The sequence below is a fragment of the Triticum dicoccoides genome, chromosome 1B, assembly GCF_002162155.2.
Source record: "Triticum dicoccoides isolate Atlit2015 ecotype Zavitan chromosome 1B, WEW_v2.0, whole genome shotgun sequence".
Classification (NCBI taxonomy): domain Eukaryota; kingdom Viridiplantae; phylum Streptophyta; class Magnoliopsida; order Poales; family Poaceae; genus Triticum; species Triticum dicoccoides.
The window spans coordinates 161843991-161856650 of record NC_041381.1 but is presented as its reverse complement, the minus strand read 5'-3'; the positions used below and the strand labels follow the sequence as shown (position 1 = coordinate 161856650).

At 48.9% G+C, this 12660-nt stretch overlaps 1 protein-coding gene across 4 annotated transcripts in view; it reads left to right on the top strand.

Annotated features, from left to right (window-relative positions):
- Positions 1–636: 636 nt before the first annotated feature.
- The window catches only part of LOC119325561 (probable inactive serine/threonine-protein kinase fnkC), a 27715-nt gene continuing 15691 nt past the window's right edge, over positions 637–12660 (top strand). For 3 of the 4 annotated variants that reach the window (XM_037599314.1, XM_037599306.1, XM_037599301.1), the window contains exons 1-7: positions 638–761; positions 1117–1181; positions 1450–1511; positions 2047–2167; positions 2274–2443; positions 2623–2914; positions 3095–3200. In XM_037599314.1, coding sequence (XP_037455211.1) covers positions 1481–1511; positions 2047–2167; positions 2274–2443; positions 2623–2914; positions 3095–3200 — 720 coding nt within the window. In that variant the 5' untranslated portion in view covers positions 638–761; positions 1117–1181; positions 1450–1480. Of the gene's footprint in view, positions 762–1116; positions 1182–1449; positions 1512–2046; positions 2168–2273; positions 2444–2622; positions 2915–3094; positions 3253–12660 lie in introns of all 4 variants that reach the window. The other variant, XM_037599295.1, reaches the window with a different exon arrangement.

Below are 12660 nucleotides of genomic sequence, written 5' to 3'. Positions count from 1 at the left end.
AAAGAACAGGGGAGGCCGGATCCCCTTGGCGGAGGCCCCTCCCATTCGCAAAGAAGTTGCTAATAGCACCATTTACGGCAACTGCAGTGTGGCCACCCGAGACCAACTGCATGATACGGTGAACATAAGCACCGTCGAACCCTTTGGCAAGAAGAATCTGCCTGAGAAAAGGCCAGCTAACCGAGTCATACGCTTTTTCGAAGTCTAGCTTGAGGATAATGGCTTTGGATTTCCGCACATGAAGGTCATGAAGAATCTCATGAAGGGAGAGAATACCATCTAAAATAAAACGCCCTTTGATAAAAGCAGACTGGAAGGGACTAATAACTCTGTGAGCTATCGGAGACAACCGGTTCGCAAAGCCTTTGGAAAGGAACTTGGCAAAGTTGTTAATCAACGCTATAGGCCGGAATTGGGAAATGACATCAGCACCCTTTACCTTAGGGATCAGGGATATAACAGCATAGTTCAGGCGAGAGATGTAGGGGATGCATATATGTTATTGGTGAGTGTGGTGAGTGTACGCACGTGTATATATGTATATACAATCGCTTGCATCAGTACGGTGTTAAAAAAAACCATGTGCACTAAAGTAGCCTCTCCCCGACGGGCTCCGCCCAATCAAACCCATTGAGCAGGGCAAGCGGTCGAGCCCCATCCCCCATCCACCTCCATAAAACCCTCCTTGCTGTGCTGCTCAGGGCTCAGGGCTCACAACCGCGTCTGCGAGGAGTCGAGGAGGAAGGCACCGCGTCTGCGAGGTACGCTCCGCCCCCCGCCCCTTTACCCCACCCACCCATTTCCTCTCTTCGACGAATTAAGAGTGATTCTGCTGTGATTGTGGCTACTGTGAGCTGGGAGATGAAAATAAAAGGGGGGAAACTTGCAATCGTTCATCAGTGCTGGACATTTTGGGGTTTTCCAATGCAAGCTCCTTCGTTTCTTTATAAGTTTCTTTTACAGATCAAGATTGAGGCGTTCTTTTCAGCCCGCTTCATGTGTGGAGCTCTATCCTGATCTTCTTTTTCAGCCTTCATCGTTCACTAACAATTATTTTGGTTGAGACCTTCGCTGCCTTAGAAGGTCATCTTGATCTTTTGCCTCTGATCTGCACAGATCTAATTTTGTACTGTGAGGTGGGGAGAAGAAAAGTGAAGGGACGAACCTGCCGTCTTCTTTTGGTAGGCTTATTATTATTATTTACTTGCTCATGGGTTGTGGTTTTCTGAAGCAAGTTCTTGGCTACGTGCTATTTTCTTGATTACAATGTTTTACGTTTGTGGACCTCTTGATCTTCATTTCCCGTTTTGGCGGTAGATATTTGGTTGAGATCTGCAGTGCCTTTTGAGATTATCATGTTCATTTGTTTCTCATGTACCACAACTCTGTATGTTCTTAGCGGAGCATATATTTGTTGATTTATGACACGGTGATTGATTTCGATTGCAGAGGATTCCTGGAGAGACCAAGTGCAAGAGCTATGGGCAACTCCTGTGTTACTGGCGCCTGCAGTAAGGGTTTCTTTTGAACTATCTTCCTTTTGCTTCTTACTGGGCAACTTGTCATAATAATTCGTTTGAGCATTGTTGTTACTGGGGCTGTAAGGGTTTATTTTGAGCATTTTTTTTGCTGCTTAATTGAATTAGTCTAGATGGTTCATCTTATAGACAGGGTTCAGACTGTTTCACAAAAAATCAGAAAAGAGTTGAACTATTTTACTGAAAGACAAACGAAATGTATTATGCCATGCAAAAGAAGAAAAAAAACAGGTGTTCATAGTTTGTCTTTCAGTAAACGAAATTAGTGCATTTGTTTTGTCAAACGAAATTAGTGCATCTGTAGAGAGTGAGAAGAGTAAATAGTACTTCCTCTGTAAACAAATATAAGAGCGTTTAGATCACTAAAATAGTGATCTAAACGCTCTTATATTTCTTTACGGAGGGAATACTTCACACTAATTGACAAAACTGCATGGATCAAGCATGATGCTGTTATATATTGTGGTCTTTGATGCTGTTACCGATGCAAAAAATCGTTGTTTTGTAGGCCAGGGTTCCAATGGGTCGGGGACAACCTTCAAATGGAGGATCGATGGTTTCTCCGCGCTTCTAGATAAGGATGAAGGATGGACCAACTCCAGTGTGTTTGTGATCAAGGGGCTTAACTGGTACAATTACTAGTATTTTTTTCTGCTATTCCAACAGAGTGGATAGCTTGATGCATCCATGTCAGGAACAAAATTCATTCTTACTTTATCTTGACTTGTTTTGCAGGTACCTGAAGCTGAACCCAAGGGACAGAAAGAGTGGCGACCAGAATGAATATGTTACTCTTAATCTTGTCCTGACTAAAGTATCTGAGAAATCCCATACGGTCGCGGAGACAACTTTCAAGTTCCTGATATATGACCAGTTACATGGGAAGCACCATGAAGAGCATCAAGGTACGTTAGCTCCATGGAGTAGTCCTTTAAGGTTCACAACTAGTTGGTTACTAGATTGATAGTGTAGATTATAACCTGTTTCTCAAGAGGAGTACAATAGTTATGAAACAAAGAGAGGGGGAGAGTTAAAGGCATCATTTCTTTGTTCATTGCCTTACATTTCAATATTTTGTTTGTAGTGAGCCACAATTTTCAGGCTACAAGCAGATTCTCTGGGACCTCATGCATGATCCCCCTCGCGACGCTTAAGGAGCAGCCCTCTGGATTCCTCGTCAATGACAGCTGTGTTTTCGGTGTCCAGTTCATCAAAGTTGTCGCTGTTAAAGGTAAACATGTTTTGGAGACGCTGTTTGTTCAGAAGACTAGCAACATCAGCAATGGCCCACAAGCCTACACCTGGAACATTGATGATTTCTTTGTGTTGAAGAACCCGAGCACCTCTCCAGAGTTTCAGCTCTGTGGACACAAATGGTAACTTGACCAATAACATTAATTCTTAATTATTCGGTTTATATACAGAATTGTCTTAATTTCATTTGAAGAGGAAGGCCATCATACTTCTTTTAAAGGAAACAAAAAATAAAGACCGTTGGAGTTCGACCTCTTCATATCAGTGATGGATTACACCGTGTGATGTTCCCCAATTTTCAGGTTCATCACCATCTATCCATCTGGTTCCGATTCGAATGGGAACTACATCTCCCTGCATCTGAGCATGAAGGACACACTCCATAAGGATTCGGGGATCCTGGCAGAGGTTAGCATAAGCATCAAAGACCAGGAAACTGGCAAGCACATGAAAACATCAGGTTCGCCCTTTAGCAGAAATTTCACGTTTTTTTTCTTTCAAAAAGGGGGTTTACCCCAGCCTCTGCATCAGAAAGATGCATACGGCTCATATTATTAAAAATAAAATTCAGTAACAAAGTCTCCAAGTATGTTGGTGCGAAAAAAAGTAAAAGCTCGAAAGAGCTGAAATCCTAAGCCACAACCGGCTGACAAACACAATAGGAGCACTACATGCCTATCCTATTACATGACCGCCATCCAAACCGGTTGAAAATAACCCGCGCTACCATCTCCCATCGGGTAGACGCAGTAACCAAACGCTCCCTGGCCTCCGTCGAAGTGAGTAGCGACCACATACGGATGAATGCCGTGGCCCTGAAGATAACCTGCAAAAAGTGAATGTTTGTTGATCTGTTAAAAACTAAATCATTTCTGCAGTTCCATACTGCCCAAAGTAAAGCACAAACGCCAACACGAATGTGTCTTGCAGTATCGGAATCAACCCCATCAAGGCATGGTCCAAATAACATGTTGATAGAGGTGGGCTGATTAATATTAAACGCAATATGAATCGACCGCCACAGAATCTTAGCCAACGGACAATCGAGGAAGAGGTGTTTGATGTTCTCGTTATTATCGCAAAAGCTACACCTAGATGAGCCCATTCAGTTGCGTTTTGCCAGGTTATCCTTAGTCAAAATGACTTGTTTATGCACAAACCACATAAACACTTTGATGCGTAAGGGAACCTTTACTCTCCAAACATGAATCGAGGAAGGGACAACGCTAGAGTTAATGACATCCAGATACATAGACTTAACCGAGAACGCACCGTTCTTAGTAAGTTTCCAATGCAGCTGATCTGGTTGCTGGGTCAGCCGAACCTCCATTAAACGTCTAACAAGGTGGAGCCAAGCCTCCCAACGATTTCCGACTAGCGTCCTCCTAAAACTAATATTGAGGGGAGTGGATTGTAGAACAGATGCAACGTAAGCTTCTCTACGTCGCACAATGTTGTACAAAGTAGGATATTGAAGTGCAAGGGGAGTCTCCCCAAGCCACGTATCCTCCCAAAATCTCGTAGTGGCTCCATTCCCGACAATAAATTTTGACTAGTTGAAAAAAAGCTGTTTGACTCTCATCAAACCCTTCCAAAAAGGTGAGTCAGAAGGCCTCACATTTACCTGGGCCAAGGTTTTAGCATAAAGATACTTATTACGCAAAATCTGAGCCCAAATAGCTTCCGTCTCGGACGAAAGTTTAAAAAGCCATTTGCTAAGGAGACATATGATTTTAACTTCCAAATTTTCAATGCCTAGACCCCCTTGGTCCTTCGGCCTACATATTATATCCCACTTAGCAAGCCTGTACTTTCGTTTGAGGTCGTCAATCTGCCAAAAGAACCGAGATCGGTAGAAATCTAACCTTTTCCTGACTCCCACCGGAACCTGGAAAAAGGATAAGAGAAACATAGGCATACTGGTAAGGACCGAATTAATCAGAATCAATCGTCCTCCGTATGACATGAGCTTTCCTTTCCAACAGCTCAGTTTCTTTTCAAAGCGATCCTCGATGCATTTCCACTCACTGTTAGTCAGCTTACGATGATGAATGGGTATACCTAAGTACGTAAACGGTAAGGAACCCAATTCACATCCGAACAATTGTTTATACGTGTCCTGGTCCTCCTTTGCTCTTCCAAAGCAAAACAATTCGCTCTTGTGAAAGTTAATTTTGAGGCCAGAAAGTTGTTCAAATAAGCATAACAGCAGTTTCATGTTTCTTGCTTTCGCCAAGTCGTGCTCCATAAAGATGATTGTATCATCAGCATACTGAAGAATGGAAATCCCTCCGTCAACTAGATGTGGGACCAGGCCACCTACCTGCCCTGCATCCTTTGCCCGACCTATTAAGATAGTGAGCATATCAGCCACTATATTAAACAGGATCGGTGACATCGGGTCCCCTTGCCTTAGCCCCTTGTGTGTTTGGAAATAGTGACCTATGTCGTCATTCACTTTAATCCCTACACTCCCTTTTTGCGTAAAGGAATCAATCTGGTTTCTCCAGGCCGGATCAAAACCTTTCATACGCAAAGCTTGTTGAAGGAAAGGCCATTTAACTTTATCATATGCTTTTTCAAAATCCACTTTAAAAACTACGCCATCAAGTTTTTTTGAGTGGATTTCATGGAGCACTTCATGCAAGACAACAACCCCTTCAAGGATGTTTCGATCAGGCATGAAAGCAGTCTGGGACGGATGAACCACAGAGTGCGCAATCTGCGTAAGTCTGTTCGTCCCGACCTTGGTGAAGATCTTGAAACTCACATTAAGCAGACATATAGGTCTGAACTGCTCAATGCGAACCGCTTCTGTCTTCTTAGGAAGAGGAGTTATCGTTCCAAAATTCAGCTTAAACAACTGAAGCTGTCCCTCAAAAAACTCCTAGAACATGGGCATCAAATCACCCTTAATAAAATGCCAGCACTTTTTGTAGAACTCCGCCGGAAACCCATCCGGTCCTGGAGCCTTATTATTCTCCATCTGTGCAATGGCATCAAACGCCTCTTTCTCAGAGAAAGGAGCAATCAGGAGCCCATTCTCGGCAGTCTCAAGTTGAGGAACATCCTCAACCCTAGACTCATCTAAGGACACAAAATTCTCTTCCGGGGGACCAAACAACTGTTCATAATAATTGGTAATATAGACTTTCAGATTGTCTTGACCAACTATCGTCCCTTCATCTTGTTCTAACTGAAAAATTCTCTTTTTACGATGCTTCCCATTAGCGATCATATGAAAGAATTGAGTATTGTCCTCTCCTTGTACTATCTTGCGAACCTTAGCTCGCAACGCCCACTTCAATTCCTCCTCGCGAAGAAGCTGTTTAAGTCACATCTCCGCCTCTATCTTTGTTTCCAACTCACTGGAATCCAAGATAGAAGTTTCAGCTTTAACTTCAAGGTTTTGAATAAGTAGAAGAAGTCTCTCCTTCTCCGCCTTATAAATACCATGCGTGTGCTTAGCCCATCCTTGAAGGAACCTTCGGAGATGACGAATCTTACATTGCCATCGCTCGATAGGCATCCTTCCTCCTGAGTCATTAGCCCACTCCCGAGCTAACAACTCAAGGAAACCTTCTCTTTCAAACCAGGCAAGTTCAAACGAGAAAATGTTCTTGTTGCCCACAAACGTTTGAACCCCTGAATCAACTAGTAACGGTGTATGGTCAGAGACACCCCTTGTCAATGCCTGCACGGTTACCAGAGGAAACTTCTGTTCCCACTCGACACTCGCTAAGACACGGTCAAGTTTCTCAAACGTCGGGACCGGTAATGAATTAGCCCAAGTGAATTGCCTACCCGAAGCTCCATCTCTCTGAGGTCCAAACTTTCGATAATAGTGTTGAACATGAACGACCATCGGCCATTAAAATTGTCATTCTTCTTCTCCTCCTTCCTACGAATAATGTTGAAACCCCCCCCCCCCACTAAGAGGGGTAGCTGTTCGTTACCACAAATACGAACCAGATCCGCCAAAAAGTCTGGCTTGAGCTCTGGTTGCGCAGCTCCGTACACCGCCACTAAAGCCCAATCAAACCCATCGGCCTTAGTTCGAACTCGGAACTTGACGGCAAAATCCCCCAAAACTACACTCCGGACTTCCAACGTTTCGCACTTAACCCCAAGTAAAACCCCACCGGATCTTCCTCGAGGTGGGAGGCAATGCCAATCAAAATCTACCCCCCCGGACAACGTGGCAAGAAATTGTGAAGTGAAGTTACTTCTTCCAGTCTCAGATAAAGCAATAAAGTCTAAACGATGTTCAAGAGAAGCCTCCGCCAGAAATCTTCTTTTAGCCAAGTCTCTAAGACCTCTGCTATTCCAGAAAATGCCTCTCATAATTCATCATAATTTTTTTTGCAGTGCGGATCCTAGCACTCCTACGTGCAGCTGAGACTGGATAAACCTTCTGTTTCCACGTCCGGTTTGGCTTATGGTGACCATCAACCTGGTCAGCATAGGCATTCTCTGCTTCTATCGCCTCGGGCTCATCTACATAGAGGGACACCTCAGGAATGGTATCCTCCTCCGTCTCGGGTAGTGCAGGGTCAAGATCGGCACACAAGCCATCAAGAACCCTAACCCCCAGCGCCTCTATCTTCGAGTCGTTCATAGGTTTAACAGCAGCAATGTGACGGATCATATCTACCGCACGATCAGCTTCCAAATCAAGAATGTCATTAACCGACCTAGAGACCTCAAACTCATTGTTACCAAGTAAAACTCCTATTTGATTTGCATTATGAATAATTTCAGCATCAGTAAAATGCAAAATGGAATTGGACTGATCAACCGACATACCAGTGGAGGATTCGATGTCGCGCAGCTTGGCAGCTCTCAACGCAGCCCTCAGCTGCATGTCATCAACGTCCGGCTGCTCCTGCAGCCTCCCGCTGACCCGCCTCCCCTGGGAGACTGGGTCCGGGATACCGCCAAAGGCGGTGACCTCCTCGCGTGAAGCTCTACTAGGGGAAAGGCCTCCTGCCCATCCCCCAGTAGCGACACCCCGGGCCTTAGCCACCGGGGCAGGAGAACAACATGGCGACGACACCCGCGTCCTGACCACGGGCGAACCGCCGACAGCAGGAGCGGGGGAGACCTGCGCACGGCGCTCCGGAGAGGGAGCCGGGGAGATGGGCGCACCACCTGACCCGCCCACCGCATCGGGGCAAAGAGGGCTGGCGGCCACCTGCGAGGCCACCCCTCCTCCCGTGGGAGGCGATGTGGAGAAGATCGCCGAGTCCTCGGGGGGCGCCGGCGGTGACTGTATCACGGGAGACCGGGCCTCCTGCCTGTCACCTCTAGCCACGGCCGCAAGCGCTGCACCATCCACCGTAGGCAACATTGAAGTAGGAGATGTGGGAAGGGCCGCCTGCCCCTCGGGACCTCCCACCTCAACCGTAGGCGCACAAAGAGGAGCCATGGGATCCACGGAACCCGGATCAACACCCCGAAGGCGAGGCGGAGCAGAGAAAGGTCCCAAGGACCCAAGCTGCAACGTGGACGTCGGAGCAACCCCAGAAGAACTAGCAGGAGCAATATTAGTAGACTCAGACGGACCTACCGGACCCTTGGCCCCGTTATCATCACCCATAGCCGAATCGTCCTGGTTTCCCGGGGCACCTCCTCCCTCGGTCGTGTCCATAGGGTTGTCATCCTCAAACTCGTCGAACAAATTAGGATCCTCATACAGAACGTCCAACTGATACATAACACCATCGTATGTCCAAGGCACCACATTCGGCAAGAACTCAATATTAGCCACACTGACAAGTAAACGCGCCACTTCGTTGGCCCTAGTAAATGGCATATCCACCTGTTCAGTCTTGCCGATCAAAGACCCCAAACTCCACGTCACCAACAAGCTATCCAAGGGATCAGATGGCGCCCCGGAAAAATGAACCCAAATCTGCCTCAGAGGCATGCCCTGTGGCTCCTTCTTCTTCCACGCATCAAACTGCAACACAAAACTAGTGCCTGTGACCCTGCTCATACCAAACTTGAGGATTCGCACCTGATCCTCTTTAGACGGAAAATCAACTTTGTAAGACGTATCATTAAGCTTGAGTAACGACCATTGAAAGTTACCCGGAGCGAGTTCCCGCAGCTGCTGAATGATTTGCGCCTCGGTCAACGGTCCATGGACTATCTTCACCACCCCTGGAAAAGAAGTCTCTACCGCTGGTGCCAGAGGTGCCACACTGGGAGACTCGAAGAACATCAACTCCGAGCAGCAGACCCCGTATATCTGAACAGTCGGCTTAGGCCCAAGCATAAGAGGGCAGTCAGCAGCAGCATGCTTCGGTTTCTGGCACAGGTCACATAATTCCGCAGTGCACTCAGCCATAAAGTGTCCCGTGTCACCACATCGAAAACAAGTAAGCTTCTTCTTCTTAGCCGCCCACTTGGACAACTTGTCAGCCTCAGATCTTTCAGTACCATGCTCAGAAGCAGAATCACCAGTCTGCATGGTTTCCGGCAATGTGACTTCGGCCAGTGCCTGAACCGTTTCCACCGCCACCTGCGGTAGAACCGACCCTTCGTCTGCCACCACCTCAGTCTCAGCCGGAGCCTTCGGAAGCCTAGGCGGGTAGTTACGTCTGTGCCCACCCCGACTTCCGCGGAATCGGCCCCGGAAGGGACGGTTATTAGGAGCAACCGCCCCCTCCACGAAGTTACCGGGGGACCCTGAAAGCCCCGGTTGGCATTGTCGTCGTCCGTCCAAGCATAACCACGGCCACCGCCGGAGGACGAAGATCCCCGATGCAAACCAGCACCGTAGGCGTCGTAACCGTCATCACCCCACCGGCCACGCGGGGGATTCCGGTCATCTCCCGGCGACGCCCCAACCCCACGGCCGAGCGAGCCTAGTCCAGGGCCACTGCGGCCGACCGCCATTTGCCTCGGCCACGGCCTCGGCTCAGCCCTAGTCGGAGGCGGCGGGTCAGCCCTAGGCTGCTGTGGCGGCGGGGGCGGGGCCCGAGCGGGTGGTGGAGGCGCCGCCCGAGGCGGTGGAGGAGCAGCACGAAGCGGCGCCGGAACCGCCCGGGGCGGAGGTGCCGCCCGCGCAGAACCCGGCGCTGCAGCGCCCGCCGCCGAAGAGGCCGAACCGCCCGCGGCCCCGGACTGGCTTCTCGCCACAGGAGGCATCCGCGGCGGCGGCGGCTTGGGCGGCATGGCCAGGCGTTGGGAAACAAGGAGCAGGCGCCGGTTGACTCCGGCTATCCCTCGCGAGGAACGACACAAGGAGGCAGATGGAAAACCCACACGTCCACAGCGCCGTACCCTAGCAGGGATAAGCGGAAGGAGAGAGGGGGTACGTGCATGCGGGGGCGATCGATCCAAGGCCCCCTCATGCACGCAAGCCTCCCATGCGTCGTGTGCCTGGCCAGCCCCCTGGGCCTCAAGCCCAGTACTGACCAAGCCAAGATCGCAGAAACTGCCAGGCAGTCCAACCGAGCCCAACAACTCGTTCAAATGCACCACTCTGGCTGCTCGGATGTCACATGGCACGGCCACCGCCGGCGAAGTTTGTGACACCCTGGAACCACCCTTTTTCTTGCGCCGAGTCACTCTCGTCCAACAGTCGGGATGAAGATAATCTGACAAAGTGATGGCCGACGGCCCATCCTTTGGCAACGGTCCCTTCCATGGTTTCACCTTCGACTTCTGCGAAGTAGCCGACGTATCCAACGAACTCGAGTTCTTATAACTCACCTTAGGTTTAGACTCCGAAGTAGATGTGGCCACAACAGGTGGAGATGGTGACTGCACCGGCGCCTCCGGCAGATCCTCAACATCATCTTCTTCATCATCGGCTAGTATCCAAAAGCGTCCCCCAACCCGCCGCGCAGGCTTGGGCTCCTCGGCGTCACTTGTGAGATCCACAGACTCAATTTGTTCATCGCATACCCTGGGTTCCTGCACACACTCAAGAACATCGATATGGAAAGAATCAATAATAAACCTCTTACCAACAGCAAGATCTTCGTCAACGTTGAGATGTTGTCCGGCTAAAATATCTCCTTCTTCATCGCGGATCGTCATCCAACGGGACGGGTGCGAGTAGATCAGGCCATTGATCCATGTCCCCGCCTCTCTATCATCCTGGAAACGCACATACCATTTAGTATGATTCAAAAACATCCGATCCCGATCTGCCGTCGAGGGATCCGGGCAGGACGACGAGAGAGGGGAGAGATCGTGGGCCGTCTCCGAAACCGGCGTCCTCGCATTTCGGATCAGATCCGGCGCAAGTCGCTGAGGACCCGCATGGCGGAGGGGCGGATGGAAATAAATGCGTAGTGTGAGAGACTTGCATAAAGTTCAGAAGACACCCTGTGCTTTGTTGCAGAGATCTTCAAAACTTGTAGAGGCGTACTGAGTTGAGAAAGAAAGAAAAATGTTTACATGGGTAGCGTAAAAGCGAAATGGTCTGTAATAGAAATCCCTTTGAACTTTGATCAATGCCTATAGATTACAGCAGTTTGTAACTCCCATTAAGGATTTACATAATAGGATCTGGATCTCTGATTGGAACACCTTAAGCACAACTGAAAGGATGTATTTTGACGAAACAACAGGGTAGTGCCATATTTCATTCATGAACGAGAGAGCAATCACAAGGTTTCAGAAGGCAAAACAAGGGGAAAACCTGGCGCTGGACACCAGTACAAACAGCCAGCTAAAAAGATAAGCCGGTGCTGGATACCGGTATAAACGGTCAGCTAAAAAGATATATATAGATATATCAACATGGCTTGAATATCTGGTCGAGTTGGCTGATCCCGGCCGCAGAGGCTGCACGGGGGGTTGTGTTAGATATCGCCAAATTATCTTTGGCCAAGCACTTCCCTTTGACAGCCAACCACGCCAACATCTTTGTTTGAGGACCATCCTTCACCAACCGAATCGAGCTCTTCTCGTCGGTACGCAGCGTTCCTTCAAACTGACGGAGGTGAGGCTCGAACCTCATCCATTTGTTCTTCTCCACAGCTTCGCCGAGTGTCAGTCGGTGGTCAAGGCAGGCCACGGGTCAAAATGAGCTGAGCATATGAGGAGTTATGCTCAAAACGTCCGCTCCCCCCTGGCAGACCCCATCCTCTCGCTGAATCCTTGAGCCCGATGCACACAATCCAATGGCGTGCCCAGCTGACCAGAGTGAGCTTACTGATGAGGATGGCACTCTTGCCTGATCAATGCTGCAATAAACAAACAATGCAAGTTATAGTTTCCACAATTATTTTTACTAGTTATTGGCAAAGGAAGTTAAAAAGAAGGATGACAACTGCAACGGATTGTCTCCGCAGGGTTGTCACACACGGATATATGCTGGCAAATAGATACACGGATATACGCAGGGTTGGCACCAACTCGCCTAATGCTTCCACTTATGGAGTAATGATACAAAAAGGAAGAAGCTAACGATTTGTTTGGACGAGCAATACCTTTATTCATCATTTCAGAAACTAACTCCTCCGCTTTCGCCAAATCACCATGTGTACATAAGCCCTGAACTAGGGAGTGATAAACAACTGTGTTCGGTTGTACTCCCGTGCCAATTGTTGGATAAGTGAGCAAGTAAGCTTTACTGAGGGTCAAAGGCCAGTACATATACAAATGTGGTAAAGTGCATAAAAGCCACGACAAAATCAGAGATATACTAGGTTCCCCCTCCCGAGCCGCCCCCCGTGTGGACGACCGGGAGGACCCCAGATCCCATCGGCCGGACCTCCCCCACTCCTCCTCCTCCTCCCTCGCCGCCGCCCAAGGGTGCGGCCAGGCGAAGCGTTGCCGTCGCCGGCGGCGGCGGGGACTCGGGCCCTCTCGCTCGGGTGGGGCTGGCGCGGGCCGGCGCCCCCGG